This window comes from Candida albicans, chromosome 2 (assembly GCF_000182965.3).
Source record: "Candida albicans SC5314 chromosome 2, complete sequence".
NCBI lineage: Eukaryota > Fungi > Ascomycota > Pichiomycetes > Serinales > Debaryomycetaceae > Candida > Candida albicans.
In genome coordinates this window covers 296,369-313,930 of record NC_032090.1, presented here as the reverse complement: position 1 = coordinate 313,930, position 17,562 = coordinate 296,369, and the positions used below count along the sequence as shown (strand labels likewise).

At 32.6% G+C, this 17,562-nt stretch overlaps 10 protein-coding genes across 10 annotated transcripts; 6 read left to right on the top strand and 4 right to left on the bottom strand. All coding sequences in view use genetic code 12, as the record gives it.

Annotated features, from left to right (window-relative positions):
• Nucleotides 1-1,797: 1,797 nt before the first annotated feature.
• CAALFM_C201740CA (mitochondrial 54S ribosomal protein mL60) lies at nucleotides 1,798-2,139 on the top strand (the record flags this gene model as incomplete). The annotated part of the gene is made up of 1 exon (XM_717441.1): nucleotides 1,798-2,139. One exon carries the CDS (start codon nucleotides 1,798-1,800, stop codon nucleotides 2,137-2,139), a length of 342 nt encoding a protein of 113 aa, XP_722534.1.
• A 180-nt stretch (nucleotides 2,140-2,319) lies between these two features.
• CAALFM_C201730WA (kinetochore-associated Ndc80 complex subunit) lies at nucleotides 2,320-3,078 on the bottom strand (the record flags this gene model as incomplete). Its single annotated transcript, XM_717440.2, has 1 exon — nucleotides 2,320-3,078. One exon carries the CDS (start codon nucleotides 3,076-3,078, stop codon nucleotides 2,320-2,322), a length of 759 nt encoding a protein of 252 aa, XP_722533.2.
• A 273-nt stretch (nucleotides 3,079-3,351) lies between these two features.
• On the top strand, nucleotides 3,352-3,747 carry CAALFM_C201720CA (uncharacterized protein; the record flags this gene model as incomplete). The annotated part of the gene is made up of 1 exon (XM_717439.1): nucleotides 3,352-3,747. One exon carries the CDS (start codon nucleotides 3,352-3,354, stop codon nucleotides 3,745-3,747), a length of 396 nt encoding a protein of 131 aa, XP_722532.1.
• Nucleotides 3,748-3,885: 138 nt separating this feature from the next.
• Nucleotides 3,886-4,206, bottom strand: HSK3 (Hsk3p; the record flags this gene model as incomplete). The annotated part of the gene is made up of 1 exon (XM_717438.1): nucleotides 3,886-4,206. The coding sequence occupies one exon, from the start codon at nucleotides 4,204-4,206 to the stop codon at nucleotides 3,886-3,888; it is 321 nt and encodes a 106-aa protein (XP_722531.1).
• Nucleotides 4,207-5,042: 836 nt separating this feature from the next.
• HAP42 (Hap42p) lies at nucleotides 5,043-7,559 on the top strand (the record flags this gene model as incomplete). The annotated part of the gene is made up of 1 exon (XM_717437.2): nucleotides 5,043-7,559. The coding sequence occupies one exon, from the start codon at nucleotides 5,043-5,045 to the stop codon at nucleotides 7,557-7,559; it is 2,517 nt and encodes an 838-aa protein (XP_722530.2).
• Nucleotides 7,560-7,944: 385 nt separating this feature from the next.
• CAALFM_C201690WA (succinate dehydrogenase cytochrome b subunit SDH3) lies at nucleotides 7,945-8,475 on the bottom strand (the record flags this gene model as incomplete). The annotated part of the gene is made up of 1 exon (XM_717436.1): nucleotides 7,945-8,475. One exon carries the CDS (start codon nucleotides 8,473-8,475, stop codon nucleotides 7,945-7,947), a length of 531 nt encoding a protein of 176 aa, XP_722529.1.
• Nucleotides 8,476-9,742: 1,267 nt separating this feature from the next.
• Nucleotides 9,743-12,085, top strand: CAALFM_C201680CA (uncharacterized protein; the record flags this gene model as incomplete). The annotated part of the gene is made up of 1 exon (XM_717435.2): nucleotides 9,743-12,085. One exon carries the CDS (start codon nucleotides 9,743-9,745, stop codon nucleotides 12,083-12,085), a length of 2,343 nt encoding a protein of 780 aa, XP_722528.2.
• Nucleotides 12,086-12,455: 370 nt separating this feature from the next.
• On the top strand, nucleotides 12,456-14,711 carry STT3 (dolichyl-diphosphooligosaccharide--protein glycosyltransferase subunit; the record flags this gene model as incomplete). Its single annotated transcript, XM_717434.1, has 1 exon — nucleotides 12,456-14,711. One exon carries the CDS (start codon nucleotides 12,456-12,458, stop codon nucleotides 14,709-14,711), a length of 2,256 nt encoding a protein of 751 aa, XP_722527.1.
• Nucleotides 14,712-15,179: 468 nt separating this feature from the next.
• Nucleotides 15,180-15,758, top strand: CAALFM_C201660CA (uncharacterized protein; the record flags this gene model as incomplete). Its single annotated transcript, XM_717433.1, has 1 exon — nucleotides 15,180-15,758. The coding sequence occupies one exon, from the start codon at nucleotides 15,180-15,182 to the stop codon at nucleotides 15,756-15,758; it is 579 nt and encodes a 192-aa protein (XP_722526.1).
• Nucleotides 15,759-15,760: 2 nt separating this feature from the next.
• Nucleotides 15,761-17,392, bottom strand: CAALFM_C201650WA (mRNA (N6-adenosine)-methyltransferase; the record flags this gene model as incomplete). Its single annotated transcript, XM_717432.1, has 1 exon — nucleotides 15,761-17,392. The coding sequence occupies one exon, from the start codon at nucleotides 17,390-17,392 to the stop codon at nucleotides 15,761-15,763; it is 1,632 nt and encodes a 543-aa protein (XP_722525.1).
• Nucleotides 17,393-17,562: the final 170 nt, after the last annotated feature.

The following is a 17,562-nucleotide window of genomic DNA, read 5'->3' as shown; positions in this document are numbered from 1 at the left end:
TGTTTGCTATTATTAGTGTTTTTTTTTTTCATTTTTAACTGCAAAATTTCCAAAACCGAAGGATGGAAAAAGTAGCAAAAAAAAGAAAAATTGAAATTTTCAGAACCAGAAATTTTTTTTTTTAGTTCTGGTGTCGCGAAAAAAAAAAAAAAAATTCTTTTTAGTTCGTGCCTTCCTTCCCCATATCGTCGTTGCAACAGGTGGTGGTGGTGATGATGACGGAATCGCGGCAAACGAAAAGTTAGCAATTATGAAATTCTTTTTTTGGTGAGCAATTAAGTGCCATGGCGATGACGGCAGCGACGGCGGAAGCGGTCATGGAAGTAACGGTCATGGAAGCAACGGAGTTTATTATTTCCTTTCAAAAGCACTGCTGCTACGCACCACTTCCGAAAACGGGAATACACATGAAATTGGGAAAACGTCAATTATTAATTGATTTACAGTAACTTTAAAAAAAAAATAGACCTCAATCCCGAAAACAGGAACTTTCTTTCAAAAAAAACTCTAGAACAGCCAAATCTGGCGATAATAGAAATGCGGAGTAGTTAGTTTGTTAGTTGTGGAGTTTTGGTTCACATTTAAATTCACATTCACATTCACATTCACATTCACATACAATTCTTCTTCGTTTCATGGTTGTAAGTACCAGTCCTACAAGAAGAACAGTTCTAGACAAGCCAAGCCAAGCCAACATAAGTAATCCCTTTGATGTAATTGACGAAAACAATTTGAATTGCAGTTTATCGAGACATCCCTGAAATTGCAATTTATACTTAACCATGAGCATATTTTTCTATATCAAATCAGTATAAATACCGATGTTGGTAGTCGCAAAAATTAAGAAATATTGCCTCATACTAATTAACAACACACCCCGTTCCACTATTCCTGTTTCAAAGTTGTTGTTGTTTTGTCCGTATATTGCAACCAACAAATCCAAAACGTTTACACAGTATTTACCATAGCATATCGGAGAAGACTCCAATATTATCAAATCACAAAGCCCTTCTAATAAGTATAAACATTCTTTCTCTCCCCTTTTTCTCATCCACATTAATCTGGAATCTCAAATTATTATAATCACGGAAATATACAACTATTACTGTTCCATCTACATATAATCGACCCTCTCTTATATGTATACTTGTGTAGAGTTAATAAACCTCACACGCTGACAAATATCCCTCCTTTCAAATAAATAACAAATTTTTAAGCCCTGCTTTCGTGTAGAATTCAAGTTATTTAACTCAAGAGTAAGGTACAATACTGAAAGGAGGGAAAGAAAAAACAACAACCAAATATCCAAAATTTATAGGTCAAATAAAGGCAAGTGACATATTTCCATACCCCTAAAACGAATCAATCTTTTTTTTTTTTGCAATTTCCTTATAACTTTGCAACATTGTTGTTGTTCATATTTAGATTCCCCAAAAAATTTATCAACAATTCACGTGATCAAAATTTTRTAGTATTAATCACGTGACTAAAATTATATACTACAGAAATAAGACAGAGTGATACATTGTCAACGTATATTTAAGGAAAAATTATGATATACTAATCAAGCAACTTTAATGACTGTCAGAACACATTATATCTTTGCCTCAATTGGCTGGGATACGTTTTGAACAAGACACTGTTGATAAAAAGGTTTGAAGATTTTGAAGTTTTTTTGAGTGAGAGGAAAAATTTTCAAAACAAAAAACTCAAAGAGAGAGAAAATACACACTTACAATTTATTAAAACTGTCATCAACTGGAATACACACTTCAACAGTACATCAACCTTGTTGTCATGTTTGAATCATTAGTTAGATCAGGAGGTTATGTTTGGAAATTCACTTCAAGATTAACCACTACACAAAAATATAAATTACGTAGTCGAATGAAACAAGTTGATGAAAACATCAAGAATATTTATCAAGGATTAATTGCCATGGAAAATAAATCAATGGGTGAACCTACAGGATTGAAAAAAATTGATTATTTACAATTTGAATTTCCTAAAGAAAATGAAATGACTACAAGAGATAAATATACTACTTTTAATAGACATTCGAAAAATTATCGTAAACCAGTTCATCGAGTGCCTAAATGGACAAAATTATCATTTAGAGAAAATCCAAAATATTTTTAAAACAACGAGATGGTTATTTAAAAGGTTCAACCAATTTTTTACATTGGTGTTGAGTTGAACGAGGAGAAGTCAAGAAGAGAAGGAATCTCATTTAGAGGGACCTAGTATTACCTAGAAGAATCTTTTACTGTAAATAGTTATCAATATTATTACAATATACACACATAAATATATATATTCTTATAGTTTATCCCAGATATAATTTGATATAAAATAATCGCTTAATTTAGGTTCAATATTCAATATATTGACATTATTATTATCATCAGTAATTATCACACAATCTTCTTCAGTATTATTATTATTACTACTATTACTATTACTATCACCACCACCACCACTATTGGCATTAGGGGGCATATTTTCCAATTTTATACCCAAATTTCTAAATAAATTAATTCTTAAAATTGAAGGATCTTGTTCCATTATCCCCAGTTTATCCATATCATTTAATAATTTATCTAATTTATCATTAATATCTTCCATTGATTCATGTAAATTATTTTGTTTATATTTCAAATTATTTAAATTTGTTTCTAAATCAGTTAATTCTTTAACAATAACAACTTTTAAATTATCTAATTCATTTAATCGTTTATTTATCATTTGAAAAATATTGTTAGTGGATTCCGATGATGATGATGATGATCGATCAAAATTTGTAAATTGAAACAGTTGTTGACTAACGAAATTGAAATTATTGACGTTAATTAATTCATAATTATAATCATTGATTTTATTTAACTGATTAATTTCTTTATTACTAGTGATGATTTGTTGATTTAATTGATGGATTATATTCGATAATTGATCAATTTTCACTTGTCGTAATTCATAAAGGGTTTTAATATATAGATTTATTTCTTCAATTAATTGTAATTCATCTTGATTATTAACTTCTTCAATAAGCTTATTTAATTTATCAACCGATGTTGTCATGATACGGGAAGAAAGTATGGAGTGTGTCAAAGTAATTCAGTATATATGTATATGATGTGTGATTTGTTTTGATTTTGATTTTGATTTTGATACAGAGATTTCTTTTTTCTCGGTCGTTCTTGCGTGTTCAATATGGAGATGGGAAAAAAAAAAAATCGAATGAGATTTTGGGTTGGAAAGAAAAAAAACTCTTACAATTATCAACCCTATTCAAACCGCCCCCCCATACCACACTCACCTTCACTAATCCCTTAAAACACTACCAACTTATCCATGAGTAATTATTATAATAAAAACAAGAAATCATATTCTGATGTAGAATTACCCACAAATCCTAATTTACCAAGTTGGATAATCACTCCTAAAGAAGAAAAAGCCGTATTTGAACGATGGAGAAAAAGAGCATTTGCTAGATGTGATGAATTAATTAATAAATATATTGAATGTTCCAATAGTTATTCTAATCCTGTGGATGCCGTTAAGAAATGTCAAAAAATAAATGAAGAAAGTTTAGCTTGTGTAGCACAATATCAAACTAAAGAATATTTAGATATTGAAAAAGATTTGTTTATTAAAGAAAAATTGGAAAAGAAGAAGTTATACAAATTATATTTAGAAAAGCAAATGCAAGAGAAACAACAACAGCAACAACAAGAGAAACAAGGTTGAGAATTAGTTGATTTGGAAAGAAAGGATTTCATAGATATATATATATATATATCAATTTGTACATATTAAGATTAAAAGTTTGACACATATACATTAACATCTCCATAGAATTAGATATACCCGCACATCTACTCCTATTTAATTGAAATTTTCATCTTCAAAAACTGTATGACCAGCCATAAATATACTTGCATGGATTTTCCCTAATTTTTCTATACTTTGATATTGACTACATGTAGTCACCAATAAATCATTGAAATCACATAGATTTGCATTTAATTGAGCCATTTGAGAATTTAGATGAGATAATTTACGTTGTGTAGCAGATGATGAAGATAATGAAGGATCAGGATGATTTCCACTGGTAGTTGAAGATGGTGGAGTTAATGTTGTGCGTATTATTGATTGTCTTTCATTTGAAGATATTGCTTGTTTGTTTGGTGTATTACTGCTACTCATTGCTGGTATATAACTGTGGTTTTTGGAAGTGACTTTGTAGAAAATGATATATGTGATGTTCGTTGTTGTTGTTTTTGGTATCACAAACAAAAAAAAACAGACAACCCACGAAGAAAATCGGAACCAAGATTTTTAAAAGAGCGTGCACGAAAAACTAGATGTGTGTTATACGCTATGCTGCACCAAAAAGTAGTTCATGCTTTTTAGTAAAGACGCAAATACATGATAACCGAGGGTATACTAGTACCTAATAATTACTACTAATAATAACTGTAATCAATCATTCGTAATAACAGCCTTAATTATGAATCAGTCACGCAAATCATCGATCCAGTATATCTACCAAGAATAGAGAGGTTGATAATGATGAATCTCAGGGGTTAAGCATTATTCAAACCGACACTAAACTCCTTAATTCTCTGGGCTTTCTATTTTGAGGCTAAAGGACAAAATATCGTTAGATTTTCATTTACTTTCCTTTTGAACCGCAACTGTATCGTATAGACATTTTTTTTTAACTATCTATTAATGAATCTAGTAATCGTTCTCCTTTATAGATTTTATTACAAGTCATTCATGTATATTCCCCCTTATACAATATGCACAAACACATTTGTAATAATTGTAATATATGGAAAGACGGAACAAACAAATAAGTTTAAGTGTGTGTATACGTGTGTGTGTACAAGGAGAAAAAAAAGGAAATAATTCATTAATTAAACAATCTTTTCAAAACGGAATTGAATAGCAGAAGAAAAAAAAAAAAGACCAGAAAAGATTATTACATCAAGAACCCCCATTTTTTTATTCTATCAGTTTATGATAACATTATCGGAATGTCTCTGATGATAAATAAAGAACCAAATAAACCAAGTCTATCTGACACTTCTATCCAGATAAAACAAATACCTAAACCTATGAATACTTCATCTATAACAAATGAGTCGAAACCTATCTCGGCTCCGGCAACGAAAGAATCAGTGTCGGCGAAACCAACACCAACACCGACAGCACCAACAACAGGGGTAGCACCAAAATCAAGTCCTTTGATAACCCCTTTGACAGCTTCACAATCAAATCTAACGAAAACAACTTCTATATCTCCGCAACTATCAAAAGCAAAATCAAACCAACCTTCGCAACCACCTTGCAAGCAAATCAAAACTAATCCAAAACTACTATCTAATCCTCAACCAAATAAAGCTAAATCACTGACACGCCCCAGTGTTCAACCGATCGCAACCAAATATCATAAAATCCAACCAGCGATTGCTCCCAAACCAATGCCAGCATCTATGTCCCAAACATCCAAATTCAATCCTATACCTACGGGGAAACTATCTCTTCTGATGAACCAGCTGTCATTTGCCCGACCAAATGATTCCAGTAGTTTAAATACATCAAGAAGATGGGTATTACCTCCAAGACCAAGACCAGGAAGGAAACCAACTCATGATTCTCATGGGAATATTACTATTGACGACAAGAAAATTTCTAAAAATGGCACCGCCACCAACAACAACACTACCACCCCCATCACTACTACCGCAACTAGTAATGCTACTGTCGGTAATGGAAATCACAATACTCCTATAAATGCTAGCACCAGTAATGGGATAACCAAAAAGAAAACAAAATGTAAAAAGGATTCAACATTGGAGGCAAAAATTGCATTAAATTCAAATACCGACTTATTGAATCAGATTAAATCATCAGAGAATACAACAGTTATATCACCAGAGGATATTAACCTAAAGTCAAGTAAACCAACTCCTTTGAAATCATTAACACCAAACAACAATAAGACATCTTCGCCAATCGTACCAATATCATCATCCCAACAACAGCCACCACAGCAACAACAAGAAAAGCAACCGATTCCATGCACCAAATCTAAAGCAAAAGCAAAATCAACAACAACTACAGCAAGAAAATCGAAAACAGCATCAGCTAAAGGAACACCACTGGCTGAAGTACCAATACCGATACCACCAATTGAAGTTGATCCAGAAAAACATTTATCAAATATGCAAATGTCGTATTTATCTAAATTGAAAGAACAAGAAGTGATTCGAAATTATATTGAAGTATTGACTAATCAAATAAAAGAATTAAGTTTTGTTCAAAATGGAGTGATTACATTTGATGCTTTGAAAAGTAATGTTAAATATAATAATAAGAAAATATTGACCAGTACTACAACATCAACGGGCCCAGGTACCACTGGTGCTGGTGGTATTCCAACATCATCATCATCATCATCAACTTCAAGCTCAAAATCAAGGTATGATCAATTAGAAGCAATTAATAATTTAAATGATTTGAATAAATTTTTAAACTATTTGACTAAATCTTCAAATATCATTCAAAGTGTCAAGAAAAATCCTGGCATATCTTCCGAAACCCTTAATAAACAAGTTGATCATTATGTGGAAGTAAGAAAGAAATTCAAAGCTATTAAACGAAATGAACAAAGTGGTAAAACCTTGAATAATTTGGGACTTCAACCACCACCTCCATCACAATATTCATTATCTATTCCTTCAATGACAACCGGAGCTACTATTACTACAACAACAGCTGGCTCTACAACCACCCCAATACCACAAGCAATGAAGAATCATGCTATGTTTAATAATGATAAACTTTCAGGAATTTTATCAGGATCAACATTTCAAGATATGGACATAGATCCCAACAATAACAACAGTACTAATAGTTGTGGTGGTGGTCGTGATAGTGGTGGAGGTGGTGTCGTTGGTGATACACTCAATGAATCTGGAATGGGTCAATTTGTTCCTGATTTATTGAAACCTATTAAACCAGTCAATTTGTTTTCAGAATTCCAAGATTTACAATTACAAACTGAAACTATTGAAGAAAGCTCTAGTCAAATATCTCAATTAAGTGGTATTGGTGAAAGTGGTGAAGAATATGATATTGGTACAACTGTTAGTAATGGTAATGGCAGTGGAACCGGTAGCAGTAGCAATACCAATAGTAGTGGTAGTAACTTTGCCGTACCTAATAACTTGAATGGTGATGATCTTGAATTATTTATGGATGAACATGATTTTCTTAATCGATTAGTATTAGATGATCGACAAAAATTGATGAATGATGAAGAAGAAGTATTTGGGAAAGTTCAAATCCATGGCAATGACATGAGTGGCTCCAGTAATGTGAATAACGATACTCATTCTATTACAAACAATGATAATAATGATGAGAATAAAAATATGAATCAAGTGAATAATGACCTTTTATTGAAGAAGAAATTCAAATTCAATTGTGGATTTTGTACTAATGATACTCCTTGTTTATGTTTTGACACCATGTTTTTAGAAAAGTGATTTAAGAAAGGGTTGCTATTTTGGTTTGATTGGGGTTAATTAAAAGTTAGTTTGTTATTTGTCTGTCTATCTATCTATTTATTTATTCTTTTCTATCTGTATATATTTTATTTATCTCCCACCCCCTCATTTATTATGGGATGGAGTTTACTTATTTCTAGATTACGAAAAATTGATGAACATTTACTTGAACTATAGCGATTCACCTATGTAGAACAATTAATGAACTTATGTTACTACAAATCTTTACCTGTGAGTATGAACAACAAACCACACCAAGAAATTGCATACTGTCATGTAAAGGTACGTTTATAAATAAACAGGAATACTATAAATAATAATATAAATAGATATAGATGATGGTTCTATATATATACTTTTTTTTTTACCATAAGAAAGCTAAATAACTTCCAATGACAGCAGTAGCAGCCAAAACAGCATACCCAGTTCTATAAACACCAGGGATGGTTAATTCTTTACCAAAATCCCAAACCAAATGTCTAATCCCATTACCAATATGATAAACAAATGGATAAGCACAAATAGCTTTGATACCATATTGAGCAAATGTTGGTAATGTGGTGAATGCAGATACTAAAGTAGTAGTATCAAATGGAATATTTAAAATTGAAGTAGCAGCAAATCCACAAGTTAAAGCATAAAAGGCACCGGCCATAGCAACACCAGTGATTCTATGGAATGATGACATGATCCAAGTTAATTGTGGTTCATAAATTTGTAAATGAGGTGATGTAGGTCTATTTTTACGTTGGGCAACCAATATTTCTTGTTCTTGATTTGAAGTTGCTGGTACGGTTGATGTGTATCTTTTAAGGGCTAATGTCGATTGTAATTTGACATAGTTGTTTAAAGTGGACACAGTAGGTCTTTTCAATAATCCAATACGAGAAATCATGTTGTTGTGGCAGGCTAGGGGGAAGGATGGTTTATTAGATTGAACTATTGGTTCTTTGTTATTGGTGTAGTGAAGATTTTTTTTTTTTGGGTTGATATAATTGTTTGAGTGAGTGAGGGTGTAAGGTGAGTGAGTAGAATGAGTGAATTAATGGTAGTTTCCGGATTCAATCCCGGGGAAAAAAAAGACTTGTTAACAATTATCATTTTAACCAATAGAAAAATTGTAATTTACAATACAAACCAAAAAAGTAGTGTACACACCAGATATTATCACAAGTATGCGAAATCTACGACAATAGACTGATGAGTGTACTTTTGATCAAAAAAATTAAAACTTACTACTAGCGATAGGAGATTATATCACGTGCAGAACTGATTTTGTTTTAAGGAACACAATTCCGTTAAAGAACAATCATAAAGGAAAGACAATCGACGTTTTATTCGTTACTCACCTGTCCCACCCCTGCAACGAAAAAAAACTCTCGAAGCTTTGTGTAGATTCATCTCCGATCATTACAAATAGGGGAGATACATATAAGAAAATAACAAAATTTAATTGGTTCTTCGATCATCTTTGTTAGGGGTGGTTGACTTTAATTCTATTTTTTTTTTTTTTTTGATGGAATCTGCAACATTGTTATCAATTTCCTTCCTAGATACACACATACTGTGTCTCACACCACTTGTCCCCAATTATGGTTACAAGTAACAAATAACAAAGTTAAAGTAGATTATATATTGTTAATACTACATCTTATTAAACTCAACAACAACATCAACAACAACATTATTATTATTATTATACTTAAAGTATTTATTATATTTCTTTGTTTAAAGTTTTTTTCGTTTCCCTTAATTCTTCTTCTGCTTTTTTACTTTTTGCTTTTTGCTTTGTTCTTTTCTTTTTTTTTTGTTGTTTCTTACACACACACTCTCTCGTCTTTCTTTTTTTTTATGGTTTATTTTTAAATTCTTACATATACTTATACTTATATATATTATATATATTTTTTTTTGGTGGTGGGAATTAAACAACCTTTGAATTTGCTTTCGACATTAACGATTCATTCTAATATCAAATCATATCTTATCTCATATACGTCATTTAAATAGCATCTTCATTTAATTTAGACTACCATTTACATATACTCACAACAACAACAACAAATTATTTCTTTATCTATTTACTTCAACATTATTGTTATTATTAGCTCATTCTTATACCCCCTTCCTCCTTTATAGACCGGTGATAACTTTACTCTCAAATGTCAACTACCATCACTATGAACACCGCCGCTAATATTGAGGACGATATTAACAAAAACGACAACAATAATAAATTCACAATTAATAATACATCGTCCTCCAGCACAACCACCAAAGAAAATGACCAAAATGACCAAAATAACCAAAATAACCAAAATGAACAACCACAACAAGAAGAAACGCACCAGGTGGAAACACATGAACCAGAACCAAAACAAGAAGACACCAGAAATGAAGAAGCCATAAATTCAGTGACAGACAAACCTATAGATAATGACACCAAAGATGAAAACTCGCCTACAAAATCCGATCTTTCCTTTGCCAAAAAAGATTTGAGTAAATCAAGAACTCAATCTTTCCAATCAGTCCTATCAACAGCATCCTTAAAGTCACTAAAACAGCAAGTATTAACAAATTCGATTATAACAAATAATGGCAATAACACAGCTAGTAATGTCCCACAAATGCATAGAAATAATAGCACCATAAGTACTCACAATTTAATGCGCAGCAATTCAACAATAAATAATTCAAAGAATTTTCTGTCATTCATCCAAGCCCCAGTGTTATCAAGCATCCAAAAGCCTGAGGAAGATTGTCAAATTGGACAACAATTACCTTTCGATGGCAGCTCATCCAGAACTAGAGCCGATAGCAGCGATGAAACTGACGAGGATAATATAGCACAACAACAAAATTTAACGTTGAAAGCCTTGAAGAAATTAAGTTTGTCCCCTAGACCAGTTACTAATCCTGATGATATATCAATAGCAAGTGAAGAGGAAGCGAAAAGTAAACTAGTGAAAGAACCGTATCAACCTGCTGAAGTTGATTTGTCATCATTTGCAAGTTTAACTAGACAACCAAAACAACACCATAAGCTTTCATCACCTTCAAATGATGCTGCACAAAAGTCCACTGGTCCAATAGAAAATCCATCAAATAAATCAGGCTCTAGTTTATCTCAATATCATAATGACATCCAACAAAATCAACTCAACGCAATCCAACGACAATTGCAACCGGAGAAATTCAATACATCACCAAACGCCGGTCGTACAAAGCACCAATTATTACCTGGACAATTGACACATCCCCAATTACACCAGCAACAGCAACAGATCCAGCAGAATCAGCAACAACAACAACACCATCATCCTCAATCACAAACTTATACAAATTTCCCTCATCCACATCCAGCATCCGGTATTCCAGCAGCAGTTGTACCACCGACTGATTTTAATGCGAAAAGAAAACCACTGATTCCAAAAATGCACTTCCAACAACAACAACAGCAACAGCAACAACAACAAATTATACATGGTCGTACTAATATAAGCCCCGAATCACCAACTCAGAATTCGCAAAACCACCACCTTAATCATGCTCGCTCAACAAAACATTTACAACAAATCAAAGGATTAAGAAATCCCATGTATGTTCCGGCTGTTCTTAGAGTGTCGCAAAATGGATTATCCACACCTAGCAGATCGCAGTCAAATTCACCTGAAGATCTTTCGTCTTCTCCACAACAACTATATTATAATCAACAACAGCAACAACAACAACAACAGAATCATCAAGAGCAATCACAAGATCATTATGAATCCTATTTACAAGCATTTAACAAAAAGGATGTTGTAGCCAATTCATCAAATGCATCTGTTCGTTCAACTGATTCTGGGATCTCAATTGATTCAAGTATGTCTACCACGAGTGGACAATTGGGATCATTAACTGGATTTTTGTCGTTCAATTCAAACAATGGTAAAAACTATGATTTTGTTCTGAGAGCTCCACCTACTAGAAAGCATTGGATCAAAGATGAAGTGGCTTTGAAATGTGGTATACCCACTTGTCCTAAAGTGTTCAATTTCTTTGAGAGAAGACACCATTGTCGTAAATGTGGAGGAATTTTTTGTAAACAACATACTTCACACAGTCTATATATTAATCATTTAGCACAATTTACCACTGGAGGTAGAGGTACATTATCAAAAGTGTGTGACAACTGTATTGAAGAATACAATCAATTCATAGCGAAAGAGTTTGGAGTTAATGTTCACAGTACTAAACCTAGTATAACCGAATCGTCAACTGAGCAAAACAATACTCACAGCAGCATAAGAACAAACGTGCACTCAAAATCTGGACTTGATACTGGTGCTCACCAATCTCAGCTGAATTTTATTCCTACAACGCCAACACCAACGCAAACACATAACTATCCTCATAATAATGCTAGTAATAATATTGTGGCCGTTTCAAATGATAATGGGAATAGTAGAAACGATCAATTGGTAGGCAGTGTTCCTGCCAATTGGACGTGGAGTTCGTTTTAGAGATATAACATATATTGTTGAACTTTGGGTTTAATTCTATTTGTCATAAATTTTTTTTAATTTTAATCTTCATCATTTAGTTTCATTTTAATTTTGCTTTATTAGTTAGATTTATTAGTAGATCTTGTGTACTTTTTGCTTTTTATTTAATTTCAATTTAATATTAATTATCAAAATGTGTTTAGCATTGGTTGCAATTAAATCTTGGGTTTTCTTTGTACTTCACACACGACCCCTGAATTGTTGTCAAAAAAAAAAAAACACGGTGTGAGATTGAATTTCCCAAGCCAAGCTCAAAGCAAAAAAAAAATCTTGAAGCACTGCCAATTTTTCAAACTTGGCAACAAAATAACAGGAACAATATTCAGCAATGGCTTCTACCATATCATCTAAACCTCAATTGAAAGTATTGGGGATAGATGTTGAACTGATTAGAGTTTTATTAAAAGTTATTATATTTATATCGATAGCAGGTGCAGCTATTTCTTCTCGTTTATTTTCCGTGATTCGATTTGAAAGTATTATTCATGAATTCGATCCTTGGTTCAATTTCCGAGCAACCAAATATTTAGTCACTCATTCCTTTTATGAATTTTTGAATTGGTTTGATGATAGAACTTGGTACCCATTGGGAAGAGTCACTGGTGGTACTTTATATCCCGGTTTAATGGTGACTTCAGGTGCCATTTGGCATATTTTACGTGATTGGTTTGCCTTACCCGTTGATATTAGAAATATTTGTGTTTTATTAGCACCAGTTTTCTCGGGATTAACTGCAATTTGTACTTATTTTTTGACTAAAGAAATGAAGGATTCTAGTGCAGGATTATTGGCAGCTATATTTATGGGGATTGCCCCAGGTTATATTTCAAGATCAGTGGCTGGTTCTTATGATAATGAAGCAATTGCCATTACTTTATTAATGGCAACATTTTATTTCTGGATTAAATCAATGAAAATGGGTTCAGTTTTCTATGCCACATTGACAGCATTATTCTATTTCTATATGGTTAGTGCTTGGGGTGGATATGTTTTCATTACCAATTTGATTCCATTACACGTATTTGTCTTGATTTTCATGGGTCGTTATAATGCCAAACTTTACACTGCTTATACTACATGGTATGCCTTGGGTACTTTGGCATCAATGCAGATTCCATTCGTTGGGTTTTTACCAATTAGATCAAATGATCATATGGCTGCATTAGGAGTATTTGGATTGTTACAATTAGTGGCTTTTGGTGATTATGTTAAATCAAAAGTTCCAACCAAACAATTTAAATCATTCTTGATAGTTTCCATTGTACTTGTTGTTGGATTAGGTATTGGTGGATTATTTGGATTAACAGCAATGGGTTGGATTGCTCCTTGGACAGGTAGATTTTATTCCTTATGGGATACAAATTATGCCAAGATTCATATTCCAATTATTGCTTCTGTTTCTGAACATCAACCTACTGCTTGGCCAGCATTCTTTTTCGATACTAGTATGCTTATTTGGTTATTCCCCGCTGGTATCTATTTATGTTTCCAAGAATTGAAGGATGAACACGTTTTCATTATCATTTACAGTGTATTGTGTTCTTATTTTGCTGGTGTCATGGTAAGATTGATGTTGACTTTGACTCCAGTCATTTGTGTTGCTGCAGCAATTGCCTTATCTAAATTGTTTGATGTCTATTTGGACATTGTTGATTTGTTCACTGAGAAAGTTGGAAAGTATGATGATGACGTTAGTGACGAATCCAAGAGCTCAACCAAAAAATCAAGTTCCAGATTTCCAATTGCTGGATATTTGTCAAAAGTTTTGGTTTTACTGACATTTACATTTTACCTTTTCTACTTTGTTTTACATTGTACTTGGGTAACATCGAATGCTTATTCATCACCATCAGTTGTTTTAGCATCCAGAAACCCAGATGGCTCACAACATATCATTGATGATTATAGAGAAGCCTATTACTGGTTAAGAATGAATACACCAGAAGATGCCAAAGTTATGGCCTGGTGGGATTATGGTTATCAAATCGGGGGTATGGCTGATAGAACCACACTTGTTGATAACAATACATGGAATAACACACATATTGCCACTGTTGGTAAGGCAATGTCTTCCCCTGAAGATGTGTCGTATGAAATTTTGAGACAACACGATGTTGATTATGTGTTAGTTATATTTGGAGGGTTATTGGGTTATTCTGGTGATGATATTAACAAATTCTTATGGATGGTAAGAATTGCTGAAGGTATCTGGCCTGATGAAATCAAAGAAAGAGACTACTTTACTGACCGAGGAGAATATAAAGTGGATAAAGATGCATCACTGGCAATGAAGAATTCTTTGATGTATAAGTTATCGTATCATAGATTCACTGAATTGTTTGGAGGTAGAGATGGTGTTGATAGAGTTAGAAACCAACAAATCCCAGCCAATGAAGTACCGAAATTGAATGTTGTTGAAGAAGCCTTCACATCAGAAAATTGGATTGTGAGAATTTACAAAGTTAAAGATTTGGATAATGTTGGTAGAGATTTACATCAAGCTACTGCTTTTGAAGAATCATCATCCGGCACTTCCAAAAGAAACAGATCCATAAAGAGACCTAAATTGGAAGTAAGAGAGTAAAGAAAAGAACTAAGTTTATAGATAAACCTCCTCGAAAAGAACAAATATACATATAACAAATTATAAACAAAGCTATTGAAAGTATACTCAACATAACAATTTAAAGTATTGTTGGGTATATTTTAATTCTATTCCTTTTCAACCAATAATTGAAATCATCAAGGAAGGGAGGAGGTGGAGAAAAGGTTGCTGTTTTTAGGATAAATCATTAAATATCACTAAGCCTCCCCTACCTCTTTTGTTCGAGGGATGTTGGAATCGAACAATAACCCCACTTATAATATCAATAAAAATTGCGCAACAAAATGGATTTTGTCAATTTGTAATAATTTTCTATTTCCGTAATTTAGTAAAATATAAATGGAGCGAAAAAAGACCACACCTTATTTTTCTGACGTGATTATTGAGTAGTAATATTTATTCTCTGATTTGTGGAGATTTAAACAACAACAACAGAAACATATCACTATGCCAGGATTATTTGATTTAGAAAGTCATTTGGTATTCTACCGCTCATATCATTTCAATCATACCAATGTCACAATTCATTTGATTTGTATCCCCATTATTTTATTATCCACAATTGCATTTTTAACTCCCGTGACAATCAATTTTGGTGGACTCATTAATAATTCAAATTATAATTTAGGGTCATTATTGGCTTGGAGTTATGGAATTTATTATATTTTATTAGATTGGCAAATTGGTTTGCCTGCCGCTGGTGTTTTATTCAGTTTTGCTCATTATATCAAACAATATTATTTGACATTGTCGGAAACTAGTGTTCCTACAAGTAATGAATTTGTGAAAATTGCGGTTGCATTACATGTATTCTCTTGGTTCGCTCAATTTTATGGACATGGAGTACATGAAAAAAGAGCTCCTGCTTTATTAGATAATCTTTTACAAGCACTTGTATTGGCCCCATTTTTCGTGGCTTTTGAAATTGCCTTCTTTTTGGGGTATCGTAAAGATTTAAAGAAAAACATGGACAATCGAGCTGGTGTTTTGATTAGAGATTATATCAAACAGAAAAAGCAAACATAAATTTAATATTTTCCACCACTACCACTAGTACTCATACTAATACTAGTAGTAGCAGTAGTACCCGTTGTTGTTTGTTTATATAATTCGTACTTATATTTGAGTTCTGGTTCAAATAGTGAAACTCCTTGTAATTGATTTCCAATTGTAAGCCAACCTGGTCTAGTATTATGGTCTCTACCAAATATCTCTAATTTTCTTGAATGAGTACCCACCAATCTTTCCACAATATCGTAAAATTCGTCAGGTTTTCTTGACGTCTCGCGAGTTGGACTAACGACAACATCTGTATCGATTCTCTTATTAATCCAAATAGGATTACCTTTAAGTCCAACCAATAAATGTTCTTTTGAATGATTCAACCAATGTCCCGTTCTACCAGTGACAATTGTTCTTCTCAATTGGTTTAACTTGATCCAAATCATTTCATCATAGATTTGATACCCCCATTTCAACAATGCTCGTCTCCCAATTTCAATAGACCTTCCAGTTACCCACAACATAATGATACCTTCATCTTGCAATTCATGCATGGGTAAGGATAACAACTCATCATCTTTACAGGTACCATACGGTAATGACATATGTATATCCCATGCTGGATCAGAAATAATAGCTGCAAACTTACCTAATATCGAAAAAGGCAAGCATCTCACATCACAATTAATCCATTGAGGAGGTAATGGTTCTCTAAACGATTCTGAAAAACAGTCTCCAATAGTGTATTCGAGACCTTTTAGTTTTATTTGTCTTTGTTGCTGTTCTTCTTTGCTACTATGTGACAACTCTTTTTTCATCGGAGTAAGTGTATAATAATGCAAGTAACGGCAAGATTTTAATTTATGACAAGTATCCAAATATGAACAGTCTCCTAAATTTAAATCTGTGTGATTATTGATAATGGGTAAAAAATGAATTCTCTCTTGAACACATTTGTATACATCATTTGATAAAATGTTTCTACACTTGAGAATTCTTTGATGAATAACATCTACAGGAATTGTTTGTTTGGATCCAAAATGACTATATTCTTTTTTGTTTAACCCAACAGTGGCTAGCAAATTAATATGATTGTGATCACTGCAAATTGAATGGAAGGGTTTTTCTGGTGTTTTCAACAGTGCCTTTTGCTTATTCAAAATTGTCCTAGCAGTAGGTTTATTAATCAATTCTTGTAAAAATTCCACATCAAACGATAAGTCACTGGACAAGCTACTATTAGTGGAGGTATACGGCAATATGTCACGCTTTGACAGCATTTCCAAAATCTGTAATAAATTAGTTGGTAATTTATGATTTTTGGAGTTGGATATTTGTGAAAATGTTTGTTTCCCCTTCAATCGGCTTTGCAACATCAAGACTCCTTTAAAGTTTATACTTATTAACTTTGGTAAATGTTTAATATCGATGTTGTTATTTAAATCTTTACTAAATTCTAACAGGTAACCACTAATAATATTAAATTGAATAATATAATCCAAAAAGTCTTTTGTTGATGTAAATCTTAAATTACTGGACTTTTGAATTAAGGGTCCAATTATCCAAAGTTCACCATATATTGGTGTGTCCAAAATTTTATTGTCTTGATTCAAAATAAACTCAATAAATGGAATAAAGTCTCTCAATTCATAAATCATCTCTATTTAATTGATCATAAACGTTCAAACTAATTTCTAAAGAAAGCTCTAATACCAGCCAATGTGTGAAAAAATGAAATATGCAATTGTGTCGATTCAAAAAATTCCATTTGCAACCCCATTTTTAATCTACATACGTGGTCGTGCGTCGATATCCAAGCACACACAAA